Source organism: Barbus barbus (genome assembly GCF_936440315.1).
Source record: "Barbus barbus genome assembly, chromosome: 47".
Taxonomy (NCBI): domain Eukaryota; kingdom Metazoa; phylum Chordata; class Actinopteri; order Cypriniformes; family Cyprinidae; genus Barbus; species Barbus barbus.
Genome location: NC_136725.1, coordinates 7,203,807 through 7,231,358, shown reverse-complemented (window position 1 = coordinate 7,231,358; position 27,552 = coordinate 7,203,807). Strand labels below are relative to the sequence as shown.

Below are 27,552 nucleotides of genomic sequence, written 5' to 3'. Positions count from 1 at the left end.
CAGAACACCCTAACAACCACCTAGCAGACCCTAGCAACCGCTTACGACATAAATGTGGCATGTTTTGCACTCACATGTCCCATAGAATACAAATTCTTGTTGACTTTATTTGCGGATGCACATAAATACACAATTTCCCTCTCAGTGCTGTGGATTATGTGTAGGACAGTACAAAGACATGTGTAAAACTAAAACGGATGAAAATCTCAGTCTTTTATATAACACAATCCCCACATCCCAGCATCCTCCATGCTGTCTTCACTCCACACAGATAAATAATGCACTACCATAGACCTACTATCCTTGAACCACTTGCACCTGTTTTGCACACCATTTTTAATTAAACATCACAAGATAATTGTCATCCTTTCAGCATCATAATTTGTATTGTACAGTATGTGTTTGTACTGCATCTTTCACCTGGTTGTTTATAATGTCTCCGTGGGCCGTGGGCTCAATGCGTGAGAATGATCCAGAATTAATACAATGACAAACCACACAAAACACACATGTGTGCGCTTGCATCTGTACGCTGTTTGAGGCAGAGAGTCAGAGTAAAACAAAGAGATGGATGGAGACTGAGAGAAAGAGAGCTTGCAATGGGAGGGGGGATGAGTTGGGGGCTCTGATTGGCTAGATTTTCTTTCCTACTGAAAACGTGATCCAGCCTGCAGAGGCACTGCAGCAGAGAGATAGAGAGAGAGAGAGTCTGAGAGGAGGAAGAGTCGAGATACTCACAGAAACAGAGGCAGAGCATGCACTTGTGAGTCAGAGCGTGTGTGTGTGCGGGTGTGTATGAGTGTTTGCTCTCAGAGAGAGAGAGAGAGAGAGGGGAAGACAGGGAAATAGCATATGACTGAGAATTCCCAGTAAGAAGAGGACGGACAGAGTGTGTGAAGCGGATGCAGAGATCCAAGAATCCTCTTACACAACTGACTGGGTGAATGAATGAGTGAGTGACCAAGACCAACACTGGACCAAAAGAGCTCATCGTGGACAAGAAGAAGAATATAACGGTGCTTGGTGACGCATCTGACATCTCTTCCTCCATCTTTCCCATCCTCCACCCTTCCATCCATCCTTCTTGGAGACAGGCAGGGAAGTCTTTCCTCTGTCCTATCGCATGCAACAGGAGCCACTGCTGTGATGGGCAGTGCTCAGAGGGACGAGATAGCCTGAGACATCAGCAGAATTACAGGAACTTTGTGTCCCCATGTGAGAAAGACCTCAAGATCTCATGAATTAACATCACCACTTGTCAAAATCCAGAGATTCACCACTAAATACGCACTACAGACAACTAAATACAGGTAAGGATGCCTAAAAGGCTGTATTATTAGTTATTATTAGTGTTAGCATGTGCATCTTATCTTAAACATATTTGAATTTAAATGATCCTATCTTAAATGCAAATGTGTTAAATGTTAATGCAAAATGAGAATGTGTTCCTTAATCAAATTTCATTAAAAAAATGTTCCTTTACCTAATCTAACAAAAAATTCTGTAATTTTATTATTTGTAATAATAAAAAAATATTATTAATAGTAATTATTATTTTTTTACTTATACATTTATGATGTATTGCTATATAATTATTATAATGATAAATATACAATCTAAAATATTTATACAGCAAATATTTATATTACAAAATAAATATTTAGATTATTTATTATTATAGTGTTTTATATATATACACATACATATAAAATAAATGTTTTTAAATATATGTAAGCATATATTAGCATGTGGGTAATATTTCTGCATTTCTGGGTCCCACATCCTCGTGCAGGATTTGCACTTCAGTTCTTGTGTGGCCGTGTTGACCATGTTGTGGAATCAGCCAGGTTGTAATTCATGATTGCATGTGCACACAAACACAGATTCCATCAATGACTCACATTATCCGAGTGGGCATCTGATCACATGGGACTACTACACACCGACACACATACTAGCCCACATGTGTGGTCAGAGAAGACAGAGAAGGACCTGTGCTTGCGAGTGTGTGTGTGTGTGTGTGTGTGTTGCATGCACGGGCGCTGCAGTCAGTGTGCTGCGTATGCTGCTCTGGTTGCATAACCGCCGCTGCTGGCGCACCCCTCCCACAACACTGCACTAAAAACTGCTAACACAGATGCACACACTCCCAGAATACTAATAAGTGCCGAAAACCTCGACCTAACACCCAGAAGTCCCTGTTTGCTTGCTGTACTGTAGATTCAGCCTCCTGTCACAATGGAGATTCAGCAATCAATACTGTCCGTCAATATCTCAAAGCAGTCTGTGCACCTGAGGTCATGCCAACATCAGCCCAAAATAATGACCTTGTACTGATAAATGTTATTGGCACTTGCTATTGGTGTCACCTGATTGGGGTGAATGAATCCTTCAAAACCCTCTTAAAATCAAATACTAGAAGATTCTTGTTTGATATCAGCAATTATGATAGAAAGTAGGATTTCCTCAGAATTCCAGTGTATCAGTACAATATTATTACTTTTATTCGTTATATACTTGCACTTCATTAAGATTTGGATGGAAGCTGAAATTGCTATAAGAAATTCCTTAAGAAACAGTTCCAGTCTATCCAGTACATTACACTTTCATATATTTTCATCCTATTTAGATTGCTTCAAAAATATGACAGAAATCCTAGCATTCCTTTAGAATAGAAAATAGCATTAATTGCAGATATTAGCATTCCTTTACAATGTTTTGACAAGGGCTGTTTGGAGTTATTGATTATTTTGCATAGTTGTGTAAAAAAAAAAGTTTGTAAAGGTAAAATAATTTCAATTCAAATGATTAGCCAATTGTGATAATTAAGATTCACTTAATAGCTTGTTTATGTCATACTGCTGATACCAACCTTTTTAAGCTAATTGGTTGTATGTTGATTTCTCTTGGTAGTAGAGTTTCTAACATTGTTAGTAATGATCTTTGCAACATGTCCTGTGAAAAGGACTAGGTGATCTACATCAACAGAGGCTAAGGGAACAAACAGTCTCTCGGTGAATGAACTGTGGGTAAAATGGCTGACGCCTGCTCTGAATGACAGCCAATGAATTATTAAACACCGCTTCCTCCTCACTAAAACTAGCATGATCTGCGTTCCCTACAGCAGCTTGACACACACACATACACACAAACAACTGCCATTTCTAACACAAAGACGCAAACCCTCTGACAAAACAATCACACTTATCCATATTTTCATTTTCCAGAGCCATCTCATGGCTTCATCTGCTCCATCTTGGTTTCACACAGAATTGTGCTTGTTCTTGTAGATTTATAGGCTAATACAGCCGAAAGTCTCCAAACCATTGTGATCGCATTAGTATTAGTAGGTAAACTGTGGTTCTAATCTGCATTTTCATCTGTATAATAGCTGACAGCATCTAAAACATAAACCTTTAACATGAATGTATAGCAAATCCTTATGTTTATAGACATCTGTAATAGACATCCAGTTTTAAATTTCATTAGATTTGTAACAAGATTCAATCTTCATAAACTTGTAAACAAACAACTTTTGTCTTTAACAGCCTTAATAATAATAAAAGTCAGTCAGGATTCATAAAGGGGTTGCAAACCCTAAACAAATACAGAATATAATCACGTATTCATAGAATCCAATCATCACGGTCTGTCATCTTAATTCTAAGAGAACATCTCACCAATGTAAAGAAGAAATGGTCTCAGAAAGCTTTTGTAAACCATGCAAGCATTCTCAATCATGTTTATGTTTAGAACTATGTTAAAGGATTAAAAACACAAGTCAAGTATTTAGTGATACATTTAATGATTAGGACCAGAGAAATATTTTGAAGATTACTAAACTACAAATGTTAAATTAAGTTTCTTTTAACTCTCATATTAGCACACTGGTGGTTCCTGCGATGCCATTGGTGGATTTTGAAACCAATGGTCTTTTCGCTGTTTGTTTGCATATATATTTGTGCATTTGTAAAATAAACACATGAATACATAATACTGTAAATTTTCGTAAAATAGTGTTTTATTAAAACAATTACGCTGTAGCAATAGATCTTTTCTTCTGTATTATGATGCACGCATGATTATAGAAAAATGTAGGGTGGAGACATTTGAAATATCAGTTGTTGATTGGCTGGAGGCAGATCTCAAGAAAAGAGGATGAAATGATTGGAGAAATTCAGCATTTGCCACCAGAGAGATATATGAGATTTCAACGCAAGATTGAGGTCTGAGATCTTGACTAAATGATGAGGTCCAAATTAAAAATAAAATAAAAATAAACACATTGTTCACAATAAAATCAACATGCATTTAGAAAATAGGGTGAATTTCCATTTAATATCGACTTTACATCAAATCAGATTTCAGATAGCAAATGCTGATACATTATTAAATGCTGATACAACATTTTCTAGCAGAAATGATCAGTAACATGCTTTCAGTAAAAAGCACAGTTCTATTCCATTACATGATGTGGAAATATTTAAAATAATATTCATAATAATCCACCCCCAAATGCGTTAAATGGCAAAAAAACCCAGATAATATATCTCATTGTTCATTTGTTTCACCTGCATTTTATATTTGTTCAGGTTTGACCATGATAATAAGAGTGCAAATGACTTTATAATATTTATCATAACATTATATATTACAATAATATAATTTATTTAAATAGCGCTTTTTACAAAACACATTACTATTTCAAAGCAGAGTCAGAGAAAATGATGTTAACGTTTATAATATCATAATATTTCCATGCTTTGCAGTCAAATTTAGCAGGTTAGATCTAGGTGATAATATTGTTTATATTTTGCAACAATATAAACAATAATTTGGCTATATTGTTCATCGCTATATTTACTATATAGTATAACTTGCTTTATGTGGGTATACTGTATTTGTGTGGATAATATTTAATGCATAAATAAACATTTAAAAGTATATTACATTAATATTTATTAAATATATTACATTTTTAAATATTTCATTACTTAAATTTTTTTTAAAGATATTTCAAAAAGATCTTTCGCTGACTATTTTTTAAAGTTTACTGATAAACATATATACTGTATATAAATGGGTTTGCAGATGTTGTCAATAGATGATATTACATACACTTTATGTACAAACCTGAATGAGAACCCCTGTGACTGCATATGTGAGACTGGCTGCATCCATAAGGGCAGGGCTCAGGATAGGCTTTGTGAGACAGAGGTCAACAGCTGATAGCATCACTGGCACAGGACATGCTGCCCTCTTGCTGACTGTCTCACTGCACAGGTGGAATGCATCCAGAGAGAATGAGAGAGAGAGACAGGCAGTGGGGAGAGATGTGCGTGTGGAATGTGCTGGGTGGTACCTGTGTGTCATTTTGTGTGTGTGTGTGTGTGTGTGTGTGTGCGTGTGTGTATTTGTGGGAGTGAGTGGAATATGAGGATAGGAATGTTCTTGATATTTTGATGACCGTGCATCCATCTGTTTACTTGCTTTCTGTGTTTTATATCACATTCTGTTCATGATGGACAATTTTCAGTGATTTAAAGTGATTTTTACTTCTGTAATATAGCATTTTTCAGTAAAACAGAGTATTTAGTGAGAAAAAAAATGACAGGAATTGATTTTATCCATCAGGATTTGATTGGATCGTAGAAAGCAAAACAATGCATAAATAGCTATTTGGTTATCTAGTTTTAATCATTTTTGGCTACTCACTTTAGATGTTAAGTATTTCATTTACACCCCTAGACTCACAAACAGAATTGCAAAAATGTATTTTATAGTTTTGCAAACACTCTCCCATTGGTCACACAAACATAGAGCCCCGCCGCCAAACTCATGCCATTACCTGAGCTGTTGCTCTGTCATACTGATTCTCAAACAAAGGTAAAAATGATCATACAAATGACTCACTTATAGCATATTAAACTAGAATAGAAGAATAAATATTATAACCTTAAAAAACACTAAGGTCAGTTATATGTATGTATTTTTGTGTCACGGTGCCAGATTGTTCTGGAATGTAATGTCTTGACAATGTCATAAGGTTCTCAATGAACTCAAGAATGTTGTTGACTCAATGCTTTCAGTAACTGAGCCATTCAATGTGTCAACACATATTCCTGTAATTAGTGTTTTTAAAAAGTAAGCATATGTATAATTAATATCACAGAGTAATATTAACTCCACATTATTAATATGTTGAATAGCAATGAGATTTCACTCATCTACAGTGTGATACCACAGGAATACAAATCAAGTGACCAACAAAAAGTCACAGTAGATGTTTGTGTGTAAATACATGTGTATGAGAATATGGTAATCATTTGGTAATCACTATTTATCCCTGTTCAGTTCTCCTCTTAAAGGAATAGTTCACCCGAAAAGGAAAATTTGCAGAAAATTTACTCATCCTCGGGCCACACAAGATGTAGATGTGTTTGTTTCTTCATGTGAACAGATTTGGGGAAATTTAGCATTACATCACTTGCTCACCAGTGGATCCTCTGCAGTGAATGGGTGCCGTCAGAATGAGAGTCCAAACAGCTGATAAAAACATCACAATAATGCTGAATAAAGTCCATCCCCTGTTGACCTCTCACATTAAAATTGCCCAACATATTTGTTTATAACTTTTTTGGACTGTTATTGGTTGTGAACGGTGATTGATCTGTGCATATTTCTCTCCTTATTCAGTCAAGACTAATTTTTCACTGTACAAAGAAGAATAGAGGACTCGTATTTTAGGCAGAAGCATTTGTTTAAATTTAAACAATTGAATTTGTTTCTTACAAACATGCAGCTTTTCACTGAACAAGACATTAATTGATGGACTGGAGTGGTGTGGATTGCTTGTGGATTATTGTGATGTTTTTATCAGCTGTTTGGACTCTCATTCTGACGGCACCCATTTACTGCAGAGGGTCCATTGGTGAGCAAGTGATGCAATGCTAAATTCCTCCAAATCTGTTCTGATAAATCTAATGATCTTGGATGGCCTAAGGATGAGTACATTTTCAGGAAATGTTAATTTTTTGGATCATAGAGGCCATAGAGATCATAGAGACTATTGGCTTACCATGCTTCTGGAAATTGCAGCCCAGCTCATGTCAGTTATTTGCTGTTTCTACCTCATCCTCTCTGCTTCTCTTCATCATGTTTTGTGCTGACAGGGATGAACACACACATGTTTTCATTAAGTGCAGCAGTGCCATGCAGAGCTGCAGACAGTTGGCCTGCTTTAATATGTATCTGCTGTCTGTCTCTCTCATGAGCCTCTTACATAACAGAGGAGCTTGTCTTATCAAATATGAAATCCTGTGTGCCATGAGAGGCGGAAATGTGTTTGCCCCTGACAAACAAACAAATTATTAGCAGTTAATCGATTCACAGCGCTAAAGAACATACATACACTGGAGAGCACTAGACTCACGTCACAGTTAATACAATTTTTTTTAATGCCAACAAAAACCATGGTAGTACCATATCTTTTCTGTAACACTATGGTATTTTGGGTTAGTAAACATGTTAATTAAACTGTTTATTAATATTGTTACGCAATAATGTTGTTATTGTTACGCAATATTGTTTAATACGATTAAAAAAAAGCATACATATATATATTTTATTATATATATATATATATATATATATATATATATATATATATATATATATATAATTATTATTTTTTTTTATAACTTACTGTTGTACCAGTCGGCTGATTTATATCAATGCTTCTTTCTCTTTTCACATACTAAATTACTTTAAACTCAAATACAAATGCCATGCCCATTATTTTTTGTGTGTTAGGTAGGATATTGTACAGTTTGCTTTGTGCTGGCGGCCTGATCACCCTGTTGGGGTTTATTTTGCGATAATGGCTGTTACTTATATGTGGTTAAAGATCTCTAAACAGAAATGTCAGAAGGCTTGAGAATCATTTCACTCATCACATCTCACGGTTTCCAACGCCCATGCACCAGCTGACTACGCTGATGTCAGAAAGATTATTCACACCTTTGTGTGTGTGTGTGTGAACCAGTAAGAGCGCGTGGTTATTTTTGGCTCTGCCTTACAGCTCTGCGGTGCCGTGGCAACTCGAATGAATGTGACTGACAGTTACTGGCTGATCGGTGCTTCTGTGACCTCCAGAAAATGGAGGACGGTTTGGTGCCACATCCTGTGTTCAAATCCGAATTAAATCATTGTAAACATCTAAACCAATGAGAGATGGGAAATAGAATAAATGGTTATGATGACTAGTTATTAGGTCTGATTGGTCACAACAACGTCAAGGAACTGGTTCAAAACAAGCATGTTTTTGTGCGCTCGCCTGCGCATGTTCCAGAGGGTGGGTGGGTTGGTGTGTGAGTGAGTGGAGGTCCACGGCTGTGGATGGAGAACAGTGTGAATCTTCAGAAATGAATGGATGAGGGAGGAGGAAAGAAGAACACAGATAGTGGAGAGATGCCATAAATAGATAATCAAGCTTACAGTGCAGTCACATCATGTTTGAATCATGGCCATGTTCGATTCCTGTGTTAAATTCAATCAATTGCTGAAATACATTCTTTAGATGTGTAGTGTAAATACATTCCCAGATATATTTGCAATGCCAGCATTGTCCTTTGACCAGTGATGTACTAACAAACGTGAAAATAATTTACTTGTGTTTTGTAAATTAAACATACAGTTTAACCACTTAGACTTGAAAAGAGTCACTCGTCTTGTAGTTCTCTGCGATTTTCTTTCAACATTTACTGTCTGACAGCTTTCCTGTGGCATTATGGGATAAAAATGTGTCAGTTGGTTACACACTTCAGAATGTCAGCAGGAGAAGCACATACAGTATTTGAACACAAAGCATGATTACAACTCAGAGATTCTGCCCTGAACATTTTTTAGAGTGACTCAAAAATGAAAATTCTGTCATAATTTACTCACAGTCATGTCAATCCAAAACTGTATGACTTTCTTTCTTCTACAGAACATTGAAAAATGTATGGTCAACCATTGCGTGGACTGAAAAAATACCCATAAAATATATATTTTTTATTTTGCAAAGGAGATAAAAGTCACATGTGTTTGGAATGAGTAAATAATGACAAAATTTTGCGTGTTTGGCACAATAATGTGATGTACACTTTTACAGGAGTGACAACCGAACTTACCTGCACTCCCATTTTCTGCAAACCTCTTCTGTCTGACAGAAATGCTTCATTTGCACTCGGCTATACAAGCTGCTGTCTGTTATTTTGATGGATTTTATGGATGAACACATTGTATCTATTGTAATTAGAATTTCCAGTGTTATGGAAGTCGCCATCTTTGACATTTACTTTAGTCAGTCACTGTTACAGTTGATATTCACAACTAGTGTGAGAATAGACAGTAATATACATATCATAGACACTAATATTTCAGACTCAATAAGTATGTGTGCACTGTATGAAAATAACATATTAAATGGTAAATGTATAGTGGTAGCTATACTAAGTCTTCCAAAATTCCTCCATTACTGACCGTGTTGTTCCAAACATGTTGCAGGGAGAGATTTTCATGTAATTATTACTTATGTTTTGTCTTGGTCCCTTAACGATGCTATCATATAGGCCTAGCTTCATAAGGCTTGGAAAATAGTGCATTCTCTATATAGGCCTGCCTACTTTTTTTGTTTGTTTGTTTTTTTGTTACTTGACCGCAGTGGTCACTGTAAGCTGTTTTGGAAAAGAGCTTTGTGATCAATAACAATACACAGAGGGTGATTGAATAATGTTAGTAAATAACAAATTTTAATTTGAACTGAAATGTCCCTTTAAGTGTTCATGTCACTACCATTGGTTTTTAATCTCACCGCATGCTTTCATTAATTTCTCAGTTTCCAATGTGTAATTACAAGTCCAAAGACTGTTTTTTACTAATCAGAATCTGGTAATTATGGTAATTCCAACATGGCATGAATGTACCATTTCTCTTCCACTCTGCAAGCGAGCAGAGCACTGTGATGCGACAAAACTAGATGCTCCTGTTATAATCATTAAAGTGCTGTCACGCACATGCAGTGTAAGCAGCTTTGTTAATTATAATGGAAGTGTTCTATTTTACCGCATAAGATCACAAGCACAGTGTGCATGTGGAGTAAAAGGACGCATGTTCTCTTGCTACCTTTTTCTGCTGCATGTAGGTCAGCTTCCTCTTTCTCTGCTTCTCTCTCCCTCCCTCCCTCTCATTTTTCTCTCTCTAGTACATTCTCTATCATCACATCTTGCACAGTGTGCAGAGAACTATTACAGATATGTCAGTGTGCTCACCACTGTTAATAAAGCTCACACACATTCACAAACCACACCTAACCACAGCATTTTTATCTCAGATAACTCAGGTTTAGAACTGTCATACTATTTCACATGTCCATCTAAGCAAAAATGACTTAAATAGATTCTGGTCCTGGATGCTTACTGGTCAAAATACTGAAGCATACGAAACTAAAAACTTCATTAGTGTCCTTAATATTATTCTTAAATACTTTTATAGAAATGAGATACACAAACCATGCTATTGTACATTGTGAATACAGTGTCACGGCTAAAAAGGTTGTGCGTCATGCCTAACTTCCTTTTAGCTGTTGACAATATAGTCCCAAATGTGAAGTTGAATCACTCTGGATAATAATGTCTACTAAATATCTTAAATGTAAATATAGCACAAGCTCATTCAACATGAACACGAACAAGTCAACATGAAATCAGATCACATTATTATATAACACAGTATATTGGTAGGCTATACGTATATTATTTTAAAGAAAATCAGTGTTTCTCTTCATACTCTTTATTTTGGTAAGCCACACCCACTTTTTGCCTTCCAAACAAAAAAGACCCATCTTACATTTTTTCTTGTTGAAAACCCCGTTTCACTAAAATATATCACATTATGAAAGTAAAATGGGTTGTGAACAGTAATTCACAACTGACTTCAAATAAGCACTGGCAACCATTTTAGAGTTGTGGGCTTCTGCTGTGTTGTGTTGTGTTGTGTTGTAATGCATGTATAGGTTCATAGCAGAAGGACAGATTGTTCTGTGGTCAGGTCCTCAGCCTCTTCCTCCACAGTGCCCATGCCCCACAGGGCCGCAGATGGCAGCTGGCAGATAGAGCAAGAGAGTTTTTTAGACTGGAAAAGATGCTGCAGGGTTCCAGATTTCTGCTGTGAATGGACATGTTGCGCAGATCACAGTCTTTTTCACAGAATCAGCTCTTAAAATTTCTTCATCAGATTTTCCCCAATGCTGTGTTTTTAGCTCTAGATGACAGGACACTTTTTAGACACCGTTCCCAAGAGCGCAGGCAAATGGCCTGGAAAAGGCTAAGCTGTGTCCTTGCATTAGCATCACCTGAATTGTGATTTATGTTTTATTTTTTTCCACCTCCAGGAACAGAAACAACACTACCTATGAGTCTGCATATCTGCACCACTTTGGGAAAAGTGCTGGAAGCAAGGAAGATCTGGCAAGACTCCTGAGACACTCTCGGACCTGTCACATCACCAAAGAGTGGACGCACAATCTGTCAAGCTCGAAGCAGACCCTTAAGGAATTCTTGTCTTTTAAGGACTGGGAGAACACCTTCCAGATCTTTCCAATGCCACATGAGCACCTCCCTGAAAAGCTTATCAGAACAAAAGTCAGGGAAGTGTAAGCACAGCCAATCACAAGGAGAATCAAGAACAGGGCAGGGTCATACCACAACGGGGACCTGAAACAGGAAGAAGGTTGTGGCATCGGTTGCATTAGTTCCTTTCTGAAACTCATTAAGCAACCGATGAGAAAGTCTACGGACATTTGGCTAACAACAGTATTAAGCTAAACAATATTTCTTAGTAAGATCATAAGATTCTCTTCAAGGTACTCTGTATAATAAATAAAATATCAAAATAAATGTGCTGTAACAGTGTAAACACTGAAACAATTGCCAACATATCTTCTGATATTGAGTGTGATGCACTTTGTAGCCATTCATTTGTAAGTAATAATATTATTGAATATCCTGTTACATCGAATTAACAACTCTCAGTGGTGCAATATCAGTGAACAGGGTCTAAGTTGTTGCCTCAAGACTTTTTTAACCACTTGAACCACAAACTGAAACTTCTCGTGACCTCTGAAGCAAGACATAGTCCTCTATTGTCCTTCAGGGCTTTTTATACCGTGCACTGGCTGGAAGTCTTTGTCCATCTGTGCCACATAAAGACTCAGGGTGACGCAGCCCGTGACCAAGGAGGGTCTTTGAGACAGCAATGGACAAACCCATCCGTCCTCATGTCCCCTGCAATGGCTGAGTGTCCTCCTCCAGTGCACTGAAGACGTTCTCCACAGGACCGTACGCTACACCCAGTTCCTCTAGCCAAGAACACAGAGCCTAGGAGTGAATGTCCTGCCTGCGGCGCCAACCTGTGACCATCGCCATGGACACCGTCAAGATCATCCAGTCGGAGAAGTTCTCTCGGGAGTGTCCAATCCCCGTGACCCAGCCTCATTACGCCCCACCTCCCCGCGTGGCCTGGGACGGAGGAGGCGAGGGGGAGGTGATCGTCAACCAGGCATGTGGCGACCTGTCCATGGAGGCCAACGGCAACACCGTGGTCCCACCCAGACCCCTAGTGTCTCCTCCTGCCCCCGTCCTCCGCCGTGAAGCAAGTTATCTTGCCCAGCGCAAGACCAGCACATCCGACATCTGCTACCACCAGTTCCACTACAAGATGGACAACGTCATCGTCAACCAGTATGTGCTCCGCTCTTCCTCCACCTCTTCCTCCTCGTCATCCACCTCCTCAGGCCCGGTGATGCCATGTGAACCGCTGGACTGCCCCACATGTGGACACACCTACAACTTTACCGGCAAGCGCCCACGCATCCTTTCCTGTTTGCACTCGGTGTGTGAGGAGTGCCTACAGATCTTATATGAGTCCTGTCCCAAGTACAAGTTCATCTCCTGCCCCACTTGCCGCCGCGAGACTGTGCTCTTCACTGACTATGGGCTAGCCGCGCTGGCCATCAACACCAGCATCCTCAGCCGGCTGCCGCCCGACCCAGCAGGGACTGTGCAGTGGGGCAGTGACGGGGACCGCAGCTGCTATCAGACGGTGCGCCAGTACTGTCAGTCGGCTTGCACTTGCCACATTGCCAACCCTCTTTCCTCCTGTGGCATCATGTAGAACGAAGAGGGCGGATGACCGGCACAACTCATCCCAAAAGCTATTCCACCATCTGAAAACTTTGAGTCACACACTTTCACCTTTTCTGAAAGGTCACAGATGAATCTGTATATTTAATAGCACAGGATGCTATGTGGACTTAGAGTGAAAAGGACACTTGTGTGCAAAGACAGAAATATGAAATATCAGAGTAAATGTATTTTATGTATGAAATGATTTCCCTATAGCCCTCTTGTTTGGATGTGTTCGTCATTGACATCTCTTTACATGGGAATGCCAAGGGAAGTCTATCTCCCCCATCCTGGGTATAATAAAGACCAATAAATCATTTAAAAGTCAAAACTTCTTTGGTCTAAACTTTGGTCTAACACTAAGTTACGTGTTGTATGTGATTAGGCTGTTCTGTTAACATCCGGTATTCACACCTGTCTTGTTTGGTTTGATTGAATTGAACTCAAGTTTGTTTCCCCCCTTGATGCAGATCCTTTGGGCAGGTGTGAATACAGCAATCACACTTGGGTGCGGACCAAACAACCGTACCGAGACCCAGCTGAAGAGGTGGTCTTGGTCCGCTTCCAAACAAACTCTGGTACGGTTGAATGGTTGAACCAATGAATGGATGACCTTAGCACAGGTGTGGTTTGGTTTACAATTTCTGGTTCACTTGCAAAAAGGTCAGTGTGAAAGCGAACCACACCTAAAAAAATCAACAATGTATTTGGTCTGGACCAAAGCAAGTGAACTAGCAGACTGGTGTGAATACACCATTAGTCACAGAATTAGGCTGCACCCATTCCAAACACCCTCCCTCTATCCAAAACCACACCCTCTTTAGAAATACCAACCCAAAACACATATGGAATTATTATTATTTTTTTATAATTATGGAGGATCATAAAAATACATTTTAGTTATTTTATTACTGACCTGATTGAGATGTATTTGACATTACAGATACTTCCCACAAGACAGAGCTGAATTTACACAAATTATCCTGTTCAAAGTTTACATGTTCATGGTTCTTAATATCATGTGTTGCCTTCTCAAAATCAATTACTGTTTGTAGCCTTTTCTCATAGTTGTGCATAAATTCATTATATGCAAAATGTAGATAAAATCTGTCATTTTGTACTGTGGAATACAACATATTAAAATCCATATCTTTCTTTTTAAAAATGCAAAACATCAGATTCTGCTAAGGGAATGTAAACTTGTATTTGTATGTAAACTTGCAAGAAAGTGGTGAATTATATATCTTATTATACTAAACATTTTGTTATGAAAATCACCTTACTATTACAAAATAAGGAATTATTTTAGCAGCAAGGGTTTACAGACAGAGATCATGAAAAAATAACTATAATACAATGAATGGGTCTAGTAATGAAAACTTAGCATTGGCAGTAATTTGCATTGCAAATTTATATACAATAGGATTAACAAATACAAAGTGCACTGACAAAAACAAGAATCCATTAAGTACATGAAGACTATTTGTACTACTCAGTACTTTATTTAAGTGCAGCCTTAAATACTTGACTAAAACAAACATATAAAGGTGCCATTATTCCTATGTAAATGGGAGGTGTGCATCTGCCACCATTACTAGACATCAATGTGGCATTAATGTTAGAGACGTGTAGTGATACTTCTACTCCTACTGAAAAAGCTTGGCATTCTTGTTTTCTTCTTATGCTGAAAGCTTTGAACAGAGGTACATTTATTAAGATACACTTGTGTAATAAACGAACATTAACAAATGCTATTTTATTGATGATACATAATTGTTAAAATAGTAATTACTTAAAATATTGTCAATCAAAAGAAAATAATTTACCTTTTGCTTTCTCTGTCAGACAGTTGTGTTTCCTGCCTTCTAAAGGATGTGAATTTCAGCTTTTGGATCTTACTCGGCTTTTTGTGCTCATTTCCTGGTGGCTGATTCAACAAACAGAGGAACAGTCCGATTATAATAACTTGCAACATCCACATTTCATGCTACTTCGGCTAATACTTCTATTAAAGGAATAGTCATTTACTCAACCTCATGTTGTTCCAAAACAAGACTTAATTTAGCAGAACACAAAAGAAAGTCGAATGTCTAAAGTCAGGGCCTCCAAAAATAACTATAAAAGCTTCATAACAGTGCATATGACTTAATGACTTTTATCAATTCTGAAGCTCTGCAATAGCTTCCTGTGAGAAACAGACTGCAACAAGCATTTTTATTCACTAAAACTTGGACAATCTGTTATAACTCCTTTTGCATTCAAAAGAATGAAAAAAGAACAGCTGATTTCGAAAGATGTCAGGGTGAGTAAATGATGAATTTTTGGCCCACTCACTGCTTACTTACAGGATCTTTACCATCAGGTTCCTCAACTAAGACTTCTGTAATAGGTTCGTCCTGAACACACCTTGCTCTCCCTGTAGGACAGACATCTATTTTTAACAGGCATCCACCAAACCCAGAATGTTTAATTTTTAACAAATTTATGGATTTGAACTTGCACTGAGTTCATCTGTCAAGATGACTCACTGTGACGGCTGACAGCTGCCTGAGAGTCAGATACTGATCTGTGACGAAACGCTATGGGTTCTTTTAGGTGAGTCGATTCGGGTGGATCTTCATGACCCAGAATCTGTAAACCTTGACTGGCAGGATAGCTTATTTCCTCCTCATGCAAGTTTCCACACTGAAAACATTTCATTAGAAAGTTAATGTGCTTGAAACATGAGGTTTCAGTTTACAGGAAACAATAAGAAGTCATTTTGACACACGACACCGCTTTTGGCATAAACTGACAAACTTGGCAGCAAAACAGAACTGGAAAGTCTCGATTATAAGACCTAAAAAGCAACTTGTGAGTCTCTAACCTCTGTTTCAGCATGCTGACTCTTCAGGATCTCCACCTCTTTCTGCAGGTAGTAGTTTTGCTGCTGTAGCTTTGCAATGTTCTCCAGCATCCTGCACACCTTCTCCAGGTACAGCAACCCTGGAGACAGCTTGTCCAGCCTGTATTGATCACCGTCTGCAAGCTGCTGAGACAGAGAGATCAAGACCTGTATTCATTAAGATTCCCAGTGCTGGGAACAGTAAAGCATCTATTATCTAATTTGGTGGGGTATAACAGACTAAAGCTAATCAATTTGAACTGTATAAAATCTAAAACCTGATCTCTGTTCAAGATTCAGATTTCTCTGTTCTTAGTGCTAAATAGATTATGAACGTCTATTCTGAGCTGGTTTGCGAACTCCAGCTTTGCAGTTTGAACAACTGAAAATCTCTGCATATAGGGAAGCTGAACTTCTGAGGAAGTGAATGCACATAAAAAATGTTAAAGCTGAAGTGTGTAATTTCTGTACTATTAGCATAACCAAACAGATTGGCAAAATAATTTTTTATCAGTTTTTCTGAACACTCCCCCTTTCAGCTATTGGTTGATCAAACAGATAGTCCCACCCCCAAAACGATGCAACTGGCTGAACAAAAGCTCCTGCTCAGAGTAATGTTTTGATATAGCACCACAATGATGGCGCTTTACAGGGAAGTCAGTCGATTGACAAATTGTTTTTTATACAATGACTTTTAAGAAGGTCCAGAGACAATACAGATACTTTTAAACTGTAAAGCATTTATGAAACACAAAACAATTAATGGGACAGCAAAAGTGTAAAAGGTAACTAGAAAAATAAAAATAGTCTTGATCACCAGAAATGTTATTAAACTATATTTAAAAACTAAAACTGCCTCAATAAAACGACAGCTTGCCCCAGTCTGGCATTTATAAAAAATTTATTTATCCTGAGAAACCACTTCAACCTTTCAGTTAATATCTACATTATTTATAGAGTTGACCTTTTGCCTGAATGCATTTCAGTGTTTATATATAGTGATATTTGAAGTGCATTAAAAAAATATTTTTTAATGCACAAATACATAAAAATGTATTTTTCAAATACATTTTTATGTATTTGAAGTGCATTAAAAATATATTTTGATTACACGGTTTTAACATAAACTAACAAACTTAATGCTAGGCATATTTTGTCAATCATACATACATAGAAGAGGTAAGATTTCTGCCCTCAAAAAAATCATGGCATAGTTTATTATAAATTATAAATGATTAATTTTATTTGATTTTATTGTATTCAAATCAGCATAAATTTGTTCATTGTGAAAACAAATATAACTGTGGAACAAGCAATATCCAGTTATGTATGAGATTGAAACAAATTTGATTTATTGATAAATCTATAAATTATTTGGTTACACTTTACAGCAGGGGTGTCAAACTCAGTTCCTGGAGGGCCACTGCCCTGCAGAGTTTAGCTCCAACCCTAATTAAACACACCCGATCCAGCTAATCAAGTCCTTCAGGCTCAATTGAAAACTACATGGTTTATGGGTTGGAACAAGGTTGGAACTAAACTCTGCCAGGAACTGAGTTTGACACCCCTGCTTTACAGTATGTGTACATACAGTGTACTTATTCCAGAAAGTACTAAGGTAAATACATGGGTTAAGTTTAGGTTTAGGGGTAGGTTTGGGGTTATTACCCCGTTTTTGTAATTGCTAAATAAGCACATACAATGTACATGCAGAACAGGATTGTAAAAGTGCTATTCAGTTTATTAGTATGGTTACAGAATTCTTACCTGTTTCATTTATGTATGACTGATGACAAATATGCATCACAATAATTCCTTTAGTTTGTTTGTTAAAACTGCGTAAGGTAAATTATAAGCAATTCAAATACATCAGTCTAAAATTTAAGCCTAAATATACAGTAAATATAAAATCTAATTGACAGCTTCCTCATGTGGCAACAAGCCCCTCTTTGTCCTCTATTTCAAAAACTAGAATATAATATCATCTCTGGTGACATTTATCACCCGGTTTCTTTCAAAATTATACAAAAAATGACATTTGATATCCTTCTAATTTTGTTTTGGTTACAGTCCTATAAAGTATTCTTTCCCCATGTTCCCACCGAAGGGATAATGTTCAGACAAGTCCAGCACAGATCTTTATCATCGGTGGCATTCATTTCTCAACACCCACACATTCCTCTCAGCCTGCTGGCACCATTCCAGTCATTCCTCTCTCACCTTAGCGTGATTGTTTAGCATCTCATGACACAGATCCAGTCCAGAGTCCATTAAAATTATGTCTAGACTGTTCATGTGCATTGTGTGCGTTCAAGAAAGAATCAAGCACATGTTTCAGTGGGGTTAAATATGTAAGGGGTAACCTGCTAATTATATACCTGAGCTAGTCATAAAAGGTTATGTAACTATACTTGTCATTTCTTGACTTCTTTATGAAGACTCACCTGATGCAGGTTAAAGTGCATTTAGCGTACAATGCTTTTGACCTTGACCATATCATGTGATGTTACTAGCGAGATTACTATGTAATTTGTTAAAAAAACAAACAAACAAACATGTAATTTGATGGAAAAAAATCATGTTATCATATAAAAATGTATGAATTTTCATTAAAAAAATTTAACTTTTCCCCAAGACATGCAAAATCACAGAAAGTCTGTAATGCATATGACAAAAATGTGTGTGACATGACAAATGAGCACTATACTGTATGTCATGTACGTGTCAAGCGCATCCGAGGCAGTGCACAATGAGGTAGCAATGCACGTGTTCACTGATGGAACAGCATGATTACATCAATCATAAAAGTATATTATTTTATGGCAAATAAAGAGATACTATTATCTCCCTAATAATACCCTATTGTTCCCTGGTATATCAAAGCAATTTCTATGTAAAGTAAAAACAAAAAATAAAATAAAATCAAATACACTGCAAATATGATAAAATCAAATATAATTTTTAATTAAATTTAAGTATATTTATAAAGTATATTTAAAAGCAACAAATATTGTAGCCTACTAAAGCGCTGTACAATAGGAAAAACAAGAAAAGAAACAAAAAATTTAATATATAGAATTGGCAAAGAAAAAAAAAACAGACTCATAGAAATAGGACAAATCATACAACTAAAACTCATCTCAAGCGACACCATAAGCTAAAGAGTGTCTTTATCCTAGATTTGAATATAGGATTCTGTGAGTTGTTCAAAACAAACACCTTTAAAGGAAGTACAGTAGATGTTGACTGCTCACCTCCAACTGGCTGTGTACTGGTTGGCCATGTTGATGTAATTGTAGGCGTTTTCTGTACAGCGCTGCTTTCTTGGGATCTGGAGGTTGTGAATGAGTTCTTCTTGGATGAGCGAACCGATGATGTGGTCTGGAGCTGTTTGAGTGAAAGTTGGTTGGAAAAGAGGCCATGCTAGAGTGATACCGTGGCCCAGTGGTCCCTCTTTCCATCTGATGTGGTGGTCTTCTCCATGAGGGTGAATCTGCCCTTCTCAAGGCTTGCTCCACTTCAAGACATACTGTTTTTGGAGCCACAGAGCTGAGATCCACAGTTGAGGATGAGGAGGAGCAAATAGAAGGAGACGGGGATGAAGGTTGAACCTCATCCTCTGTAGAGCCAAAAACTGTCTGTGATTCTTCAGACGTCAATGTACTACACTGGTGAGAATGACAGGGACAGGTTGTACTAACCGTCTCAAATCCAGAGTCCTTGGATTCTGATTTTATACTGCATAGTGGGACAGAGTCCCTAGAAATGGAATCTAATCTGTCCACACCAGGTCCAGTCTGTAAGTATAAATCCTGGTTGCCTTCGGTCACCCAACTCTCCAGGAGATTCCCAAAATTCCTATATAGGTTCATTGATAATGAATTTCTCTCGTCCGGGCACTCTGTTTCTTTCAGTAGTCAATCAGAACACGTGAAACTCTTCACAGCACCTAGATTTTCTCACAACTGACTAGAAACTTGCAGGTTGATTTGTTCCGTTGAACTAGAAACACCTTTCTGGGGCCGCCCACATTCCGACTCCCATGCTTCTCAATCACCCTCTGACAACTGCTCCATTTCCGGTACCGTTCCCACAATCCTGAGTTCATGTTCTTGGTGGATCTGTCAAGACATGTTGTGAGGGTGATGAAACTTTCACAAAGCCCTTAAACAATGGTTGGTATGTATCCTGAAACGAAAGTAAATACGGTCTTTAATGCATTGAAAAGATAAAATTTTACCCAACACAGGGCTGTAACCACCATAGACAAGTTCCTCCAATAATCAGATATGACCAAATTGTCCACCCCAGTGTTTTCTATTCTTGATTCTGCTCAGCTGTATTACACAACTTTGTTTGAAGGATGACAAAAAGTGTTTAAAGTAAAATTTTAGGGTGGTCTTAATTAGTGGGCTAAACAATGTCAAAAAGATGGAGATGGCCAATCAAATCAAAGAAGACATGAATTCCAGTGAAAATGAGGGCAAGGTAAGATGTAAGTAGCTTAACATTTAATAAGTGTTTTAAATAGAAATATTAAGTAGTTGCAGTGATGCAAACTACTTGACGTTTTTGTCAGATTTTACTGTTTTGAATTCAAAAACATAGGTATTTTAAGTGATGCATGTAATTCATACCTGAATGTGATGTGGTAATAATCAATAATGGAGCCATTTTTGACATATTAGACAAAAATGAGTTAGGTCCACAACATTAATGATTAAGACATGGTTACACCCTTGATCCATCATAATATGAAGGATCTTTTAAAATCCGTAAGCACACATGCATGAGAGAAATTAATAAAGTGATCCATTTGTAACAACTTAATGTAAGTGTTGTTCAGTTGGCGACCGTCAGTACTGGATGCCAACTGTACCAATTCAAGTTTGAGAAATGGTACTTCACAGTCCTTTTTCACAAATACATATAAAGACCTGAAACTAGGACCGTAGATTGTCATTCAGTTCACAGCTATGCAGGATCTGCTGGTATGAGCAAGGCAGAGGAATAGACATTCCTGTCTATTGATAACATCAGCATGCCTCTCTGTGTAGGAAAAATTAAAATATGCAACATCAGAGAACAAAATGCAAACCACAAATCAAACAGTTAAACAATAATTATAATACATGCAAAGTGCACTCCTAGGAAGATACAGTATTAAGTTCAGCAGTGTGATTAGGTTTATGGTATTATGGCAATAATTTGTGTTATTAAGTTTATTGCATTGTTGCATTATGATACTATTATTGCATATAATTAAGTTGTATCTAAACTAAAGTTATATATGTTCTCACATGTTAATGTGCCCAGAAAACACAACAAGGTCAATGCATTTCTTGTGTGGGGTCCTCCCTCTTGACCTCCCAAGGCCTCCAGCAATAGTGACATTGCTAGTGAAATAAAAATGTCTATATGGCTCGTTCACTATATCTCATGCTTCTGAAGCCATATAGCTGAGGAATAGGCAATTACTGTAGCATAATTTACGATGCTTTTTTAGTGCAATGATACGTTTAGGCTATTTGAGATCTGCTGTGATTGAATGATTGAATCAGTATATTATGTTAAATTAACTTTTTTATTAAATTTATAAATCTTAAGTGTAGATCCTTGAAATAATAAATTATAAACAAATAATCTTAAATAAATAAATAATGCTTGAAATAATAAAATATTTTGAATCCGACTGGACTTTCTTCGTCAGCTTCGAAAATACAGATGTTTAATTTGCTCTCATAAGGAGTCAGATCGGTGGTTGACACTAGATGTTATTTGTAATTATAATAAAATTACATGAGATAAGCATTTCTAACAATTTTTAGATGAGTCAACATGGTAAAACTGTCTTTTGTGATGGATACTTTTTCTGACACTGAGGACGCTCTGTACTTGAGCAGATGGTTTTTCCCTTGGAATACACATCTGCACTAATATTTGAAAGCAATTACAATGTATAAGGTACATCTAAAAAGTGTTTTGTAATCTCCTGTCAGAATTAATTCATTTAGATTAAGGAAAATGTGTGTAGGTCTATGTAAACATTCACACGGAACCAGGGGCGCCGCTATGGTTCCTGGGCCCCCTGAACGGAATATTTACTCGGGCCCCCTCTCCATGTCGGGCCCTTGGAATTGTCCTAACCTTTCCTCCGTTACGGCCCCTGCATGGAACATGCTGCAAATGATTATTCTGGTTCTCACTCACTGACTCATCGATCTTGTTGCAGCAGTTTATGTGTGTGTTAGTCAAAATCTTGAATTGTGGGCTATAGAAAAGAATGTGAAGATTCTTCATAAATCTCCTTTTGTGTTTCGACAAAACTAACAACGTATTGTAGTGTACTGGAACATTAGCTATGGGTTGCACATGTTTAATTATGGGAGAACTCTTTAATATCTCGTTGGTTGTCAGTGAAATAGGCTAGGTTTTGTCCTCTTGGGTCATTTAAATTATTTTAGGTATAGATAATGATTAACCATTATTATTATTTTTTTTTTTTTGAGGCTAACATATCTGGGTGCATTTCTCCTATTACCCACAAGAGGCTGCAGTATCCCAACTAAATGACTTGTCATGTTACATTATCTTTACCAGGTCAGGTACCAGCCAAATGCAGCAACCCATGCAGTTTTAAACCTGACTGTCACCGACCAATATTGACCGCTGATATAGATTATTTTTAAAAGATTTAATGGACTCCGAGTAGGAAAAATAATTTATTTTCTCTTCGTTGATGAATGAGTTATTTTATTTAATTTAGGTGGCTGGCTGCAAACTTTAAGAGTTCTTCAGGATGACTAGAGGACACCGAACGTCACGTCATTACGCTCTCTGACAGAATAATGGCACGCGGACGCTGCTCTCCTAGCAACCGTTAAACAACAATCAAAACTGCTGCGGGTTTGAAAACATGGAGCAGTTTCCACCTAAATTTAGTAAAGTGTTGGTGACACCTGACCCACAGTACATCCCAGGGTGAGTTCTCAGTTATTTCTCTGTATTATTAATAAATGAAAATATGCAACATCAGAGAACAAAATGCAAACCACAAATCAAACAGTTAAACAATAATTATAATACATGCAAAGTGCACTCCTAGGAAGATACAGTATTTAAGTTTATTACATTGTTGCATTATGATACTATTACTGCATATAATTAAGTTGTACCTAAACTAAAGTTATATATGTTCTCACATGTTAATGTGGCCAGAAAACACAACAAGGTCAATGCATTTCTTGTGTGGGGTCCTCCCTCTTGACCTCCCAAGGCCTCCAGCAATAGTGACATTGCTAGTGAAATAAAAATGTCTATATGGCTCGTTCACTATATCTCAAGCTTCTGAAGCCATAAAGCTGAGGAATAGGCATTTACGGTAGCATAATTTACGATGCTTTTTTAATGCAATGATACGTTTAGGCTCATCCCCTCTTGGGATTTGGGGTGGTTGGCCAAATCAAAGGTTATCATGGGCCAACTTTCACCCTCGGGCCCTGGTTTGGGCATTTCTGGCTAAATACATGAATGAATGAATCCATCAATGAATCAATCAATATAATTGGAAATGTCACATCTTCAACTGCTTCACTAGGTTTTAACTTTAAGTAAATTTTTACCAAATGCACATGTAATGTATTGGTTTAATAATATAATGTATAATGTTGTAATATATAAAAGCGCGTTTAAAGGGACACTCAAACCAACATGAAAATTCTCTAATTTATTTACCCTCAAGCTGTCCCAGATGTGTATGACTTTCTTCTTTCAGAAGAACACAAATAAAGATTTTTAGAAAAATAAACCTGCAAAGCTGACGCTTCATGAAGCTCTACATCTTCAAATTGTGATGGTTCATAGTTAAAAAAATTTTAATATTGGTATTTTTCTTACAATCATCTATTGCTTTGCTTCAGAAAACATTGGTTCATCAATCAGTCATTTGGATACCTTTTACAAAGCATCGCCTTTAGGTGTCCGTACACTTGAATTATATGGACTTAAAGAATTATAATATAATCATTATTCCAAATATCGGCTGATGGTTCTGTTTAGGTATGCAGGCTACTGTCCTCAGCTGAAGTATCACGTGGGCCAGACTTATGGTCAGTTAACAGCAAAGCTCCTATCTTCCCCGGAGGTGTCTCACTCACAGAGGCTTGTGCTCCATACCGGGCGTTTCCCATCCACAGAGAAGGACTCAGGACCCCACGATGAAATCTGGAGAAGCCGACATGGAGGCAGAAGAAACCTGGAGAAAATGATTCCGGGATACACAGGTAACAGTTTGTGGGTTGGCAATACTTGGTGTCTAGTTTGCAAAACTGTAAACATGCATTATATCTCTCTCTTGTGCTAAAAGGTTTTGTTCCATTGCGTCAAAACTACTTCTGCAAAACATATGCAGAAACCTGTCGAGATGCACTATCACAGTTCAGCCAGGAACAAGAAAAGAGACTGCATGCAGCTTCTGCTGACCTGTCTTTTGCTATCAACGACATGCAACACCCAGACTTCAAAGTAAGCTGTCACAGTCGGATTGCTTCTCTTTCACAGCTCCCCTGTGTAGGGTCACCCTGTTTAATTATACATGCTAAATATCCGGTATCAAAGCAGGCTGAGTGTCACATGCCCAGTAAATGAAAAGAAGTACTGTTACTAAACAACCTCTCCAATTAGGACACCACATGATTTCAGGCAATTATCACTCCTTTGTGTTGAAACAAGCTGTGAAAGTCCCCTGATTCATAGATGCTGTTATTTTATAGCTATAATTATCAGCTACTTTTTTCAGCCTCTTAATCAGAAGATATTATACTTCTTGTTCAAAAGATTAATCTAATGTTTGTCCTTTGTTGTAGCTTAAAAGATTGAACAGTCCTCTTACAGCCATATCTGAAGATCCTGCCCCCTACAAGGCCCCGCACCCCTGGAAACCACAAGGCTCCCCATACATCATGGAGGAAAGCAGCCCACATAAGTATTTCATCTCAGGTTAGCCAGAGTTGGGCTTACCAAGAAGCAAATTACAGTGTTTTTTAAATGTAAAGAATGTGGTTATATAGTAGCTCTGAATTTTGCACCAATTTGAAACAACTGTCGTTTTGACAGGTTTTACTGGCTACGTCCCCAAATCCCGGTTCCTCTTTGGTGCTGGATATCCCATCATCACCAACAAGGCACTTATCCAGTTTGGCAATGAAATGAAGGCATTTCAGACCTTCAACTTGCAAAAGAAGGATTCCACCAGCTTGCCTCTGATACCCACAATATACCCCTCTAAAACAGGGATCCTACCCTCCTATATGGGGCACGTACCAGGTATGTAAAAATTGTAATTATGTTCTGAAGACAGTATGCTATCATTTATAGTAATAAAACAATGTAATTATGCCAACAGGGTACAGATTTCAATATGGTCATACATTTGGGCAGCTCACCCATGATGCTCTGGGTCACGTTGGTACACACAGGAAGAACACAGGGGAAAACAGACTGGACTGAAGACCCAACAGTTATGTGTGATAATCAGTTATCACACATAACCCATCTAAGAACAATTAAAGTCATTTTGGTCATCTAACAAGCAACATGTAGCTTTTGAGTTAGCATTGTCATATTTCATGAAATTCACCATAAGAAGTGGAATTTAGATTTTAAAGGAATTGGCATGACACTGACAAGTCAACTAAAAGAAATCTATTTTTTTTAAAAGACATGGTTTTTGTAACTTTCTTCTGACACACGCATACACAAAAGCACACAATATGAACATTAATGACTCAACAAATCTTTATTATCACAAGGTTCCAATCAGGCACAACTATAATATCAGGAAATATTAAAACCACTGCCTTTAAAACGCACTCATAATCAAACCATTGTCTTCATGTCTTTGTCACTAACATCAGGGGTCACAAATGTAGTCATCAACAAATATCACTACTGAACTAGTCGTTCTGTTGAAACGGGAAATATATAGCTACTCAGCATGCATCTTTATCATATAAATTAGCTATTTAATTGATTTCATCGTGCAAAAATGTAATAAAACCAGCAGTTGTAATTCATAGAATGCTAAAAAGGAAAACTATTATTTGTCATGCATAGTAATTAATGCTACTGTGTCATGCATGGAAATGGTTATAGAAAGAGATTCTTTTCAAAGAGACCTTGAGGAAAAGTATATATAATTTTTTTTAATAATGCCACATAGTTCAACAACAGCAGAAATTATATGACTAGATTTATAATGACATGTAATGACCTGAGAGATAAAGTGCTGGGTTGGAAAAGACTTCTGGGGACCTCAGTTCCAGTTTTGTGCTTGATTGCTGGCAGACAATATCCATCCATGTTATATACTGTACTCTACACTATACTATGATCGTGTTATAAATTTAATCTTAAAAACTTTATCTCATCATGGCTTGAAGTTAGTGAATATTTTGTTACCTTTTAAAGACCAAGGTATAATACAAATTGTCCTGATTGGTAAATCACTAAGGCAATATTCTATCTGGGAACAGATATGGCGCACTTGCATTGTGTTACGGGGCTGACGAGACGTGAGACGTGCGGATCCATGTGCAAAGCTTTATTAAGAAACATGGTCAGAAACAGGCAGGGTCAGACATCGGCAAACAGGTATGGCAAGGGCAAGACAGGGCAATCCGTGGAGCAAGCGTGGGTCAACGATCGGCGAACAGTATCCAAAGGGGCAAGGCAGAGAGATAATCCAGAGACGAGAGCAATAATCCAAACGGGGAGCAAACAGAGTCCAAACGGCAAGGCGAAGGGTTAATCCAGGAAACACGGGCAGGGTCAGACACGGCAGGAATACAAGGCAAGACTAGAACTAGAATTATGGCTCTGTAGAGTTGCTATCGCTTGGGGAGTGATATACGCTAACAATACTCGGCCCTGAGCAAGAGCAAGTCCCAGGCTTATATGGAGTGATGGTGATTGTGAAATGGTGATCAGGTGTGTGTGATGAGTGAATGGTGACAGCTGATCTGTGCAATGCATAGTGGGAAATGGAGTCCAATGTGTTGTGTAGTGTGAAAAGTCCATGTGGTGAACGGGTGACCTCTGGTGGTGAATGAGTGGAAGTGCATGGACCAGATTCGTGACATAGCCCCCCCCCAAGGAGCGGCTTCCAGACGCTCCTAAATACTCCAGGAGGGCGGTGGAGTGGAGGCGGAACAGGGGGAGGGACGGAGGGCCAGGTCCGTGAGGAAGTGGGAAGACCGGGGACTGAGGCAGAACCGGCAGAGCAGGACACCCAGGCGGAACCGGAGACCAGGACAGAGCAAGAGCCCACCAGGGCGGAGCAGACAGGACCGGAGCCCACCAGGGCGGAGCAGACGACCACCAGACTCGAGCAGAAGACCACCACGGCGGGGCAGATAACCACCAGACCAGAGCAGAGGACCACCA

The 27,552-nt window shown here is 37.9% G+C and overlaps 3 protein-coding genes across 4 annotated transcripts; 2 read left to right on the top strand and 1 right to left on the bottom strand.

Moving 5' to 3' along the window:
• The first annotated feature begins 673 nt into the window (after nt 1-673).
• On the top strand, nt 674-14,480 carry LOC306865394 (RING finger protein 208-like). Its single transcript, XM_079409967.1, has 2 exons — nt 674-1,310; nt 11,435-14,480. The coding sequence occupies exon 2, from the start codon at nt 12,430-12,432 to the stop codon at nt 13,213-13,215; it is 786 nt and encodes a 261-aa protein (XP_079266093.1). The 5' UTR covers nt 674-1,310; nt 11,435-12,429; the 3' UTR covers nt 13,216-14,480.
• On the bottom strand, nt 14,117-20,248 carry LOC306865393 (uncharacterized protein). 2 transcript variants are annotated; one of them, XM_079409966.1, is made up of 6 exons: nt 19,365-20,248; nt 16,093-16,254; nt 15,755-15,911; nt 15,572-15,642; nt 15,053-15,153; nt 14,117-14,917 (listed from the first exon to the last, which is right to left on the bottom strand). In XM_079409966.1, exons 1-6 carry the CDS (start codon nt 19,980-19,982, stop codon nt 14,845-14,847), a joined length of 1,182 nt encoding a protein of 393 aa, XP_079266092.1. In that variant the 5' UTR covers nt 19,983-20,248; the 3' UTR covers nt 14,117-14,844. The 2 variants fall into 2 exon arrangements, with proteins under 2 accessions (XP_079266092.1, XP_079266091.1); XM_079409965.1 differs by having other exon boundaries at nt 16,093-16,257; nt 19,365-20,196.
• Nucleotides 20,249-22,694: 2,446 nt separating this feature from the next.
• On the top strand, nt 22,695-26,404 carry LOC306865419 (ciliary microtubule inner protein 2B-like). The gene is made up of 6 exons (XM_079410004.1): nt 22,695-23,091; nt 24,169-24,392; nt 24,476-24,633; nt 24,975-25,107; nt 25,225-25,434; nt 25,514-26,404. Exons 1-6 carry the CDS (start codon nt 23,027-23,029, stop codon nt 25,615-25,617), a joined length of 894 nt encoding a protein of 297 aa, XP_079266130.1. The 5' UTR covers nt 22,695-23,026; the 3' UTR covers nt 25,618-26,404.
• The last annotated feature ends 1,148 nt before the right edge of the window (nt 26,405-27,552 follow it).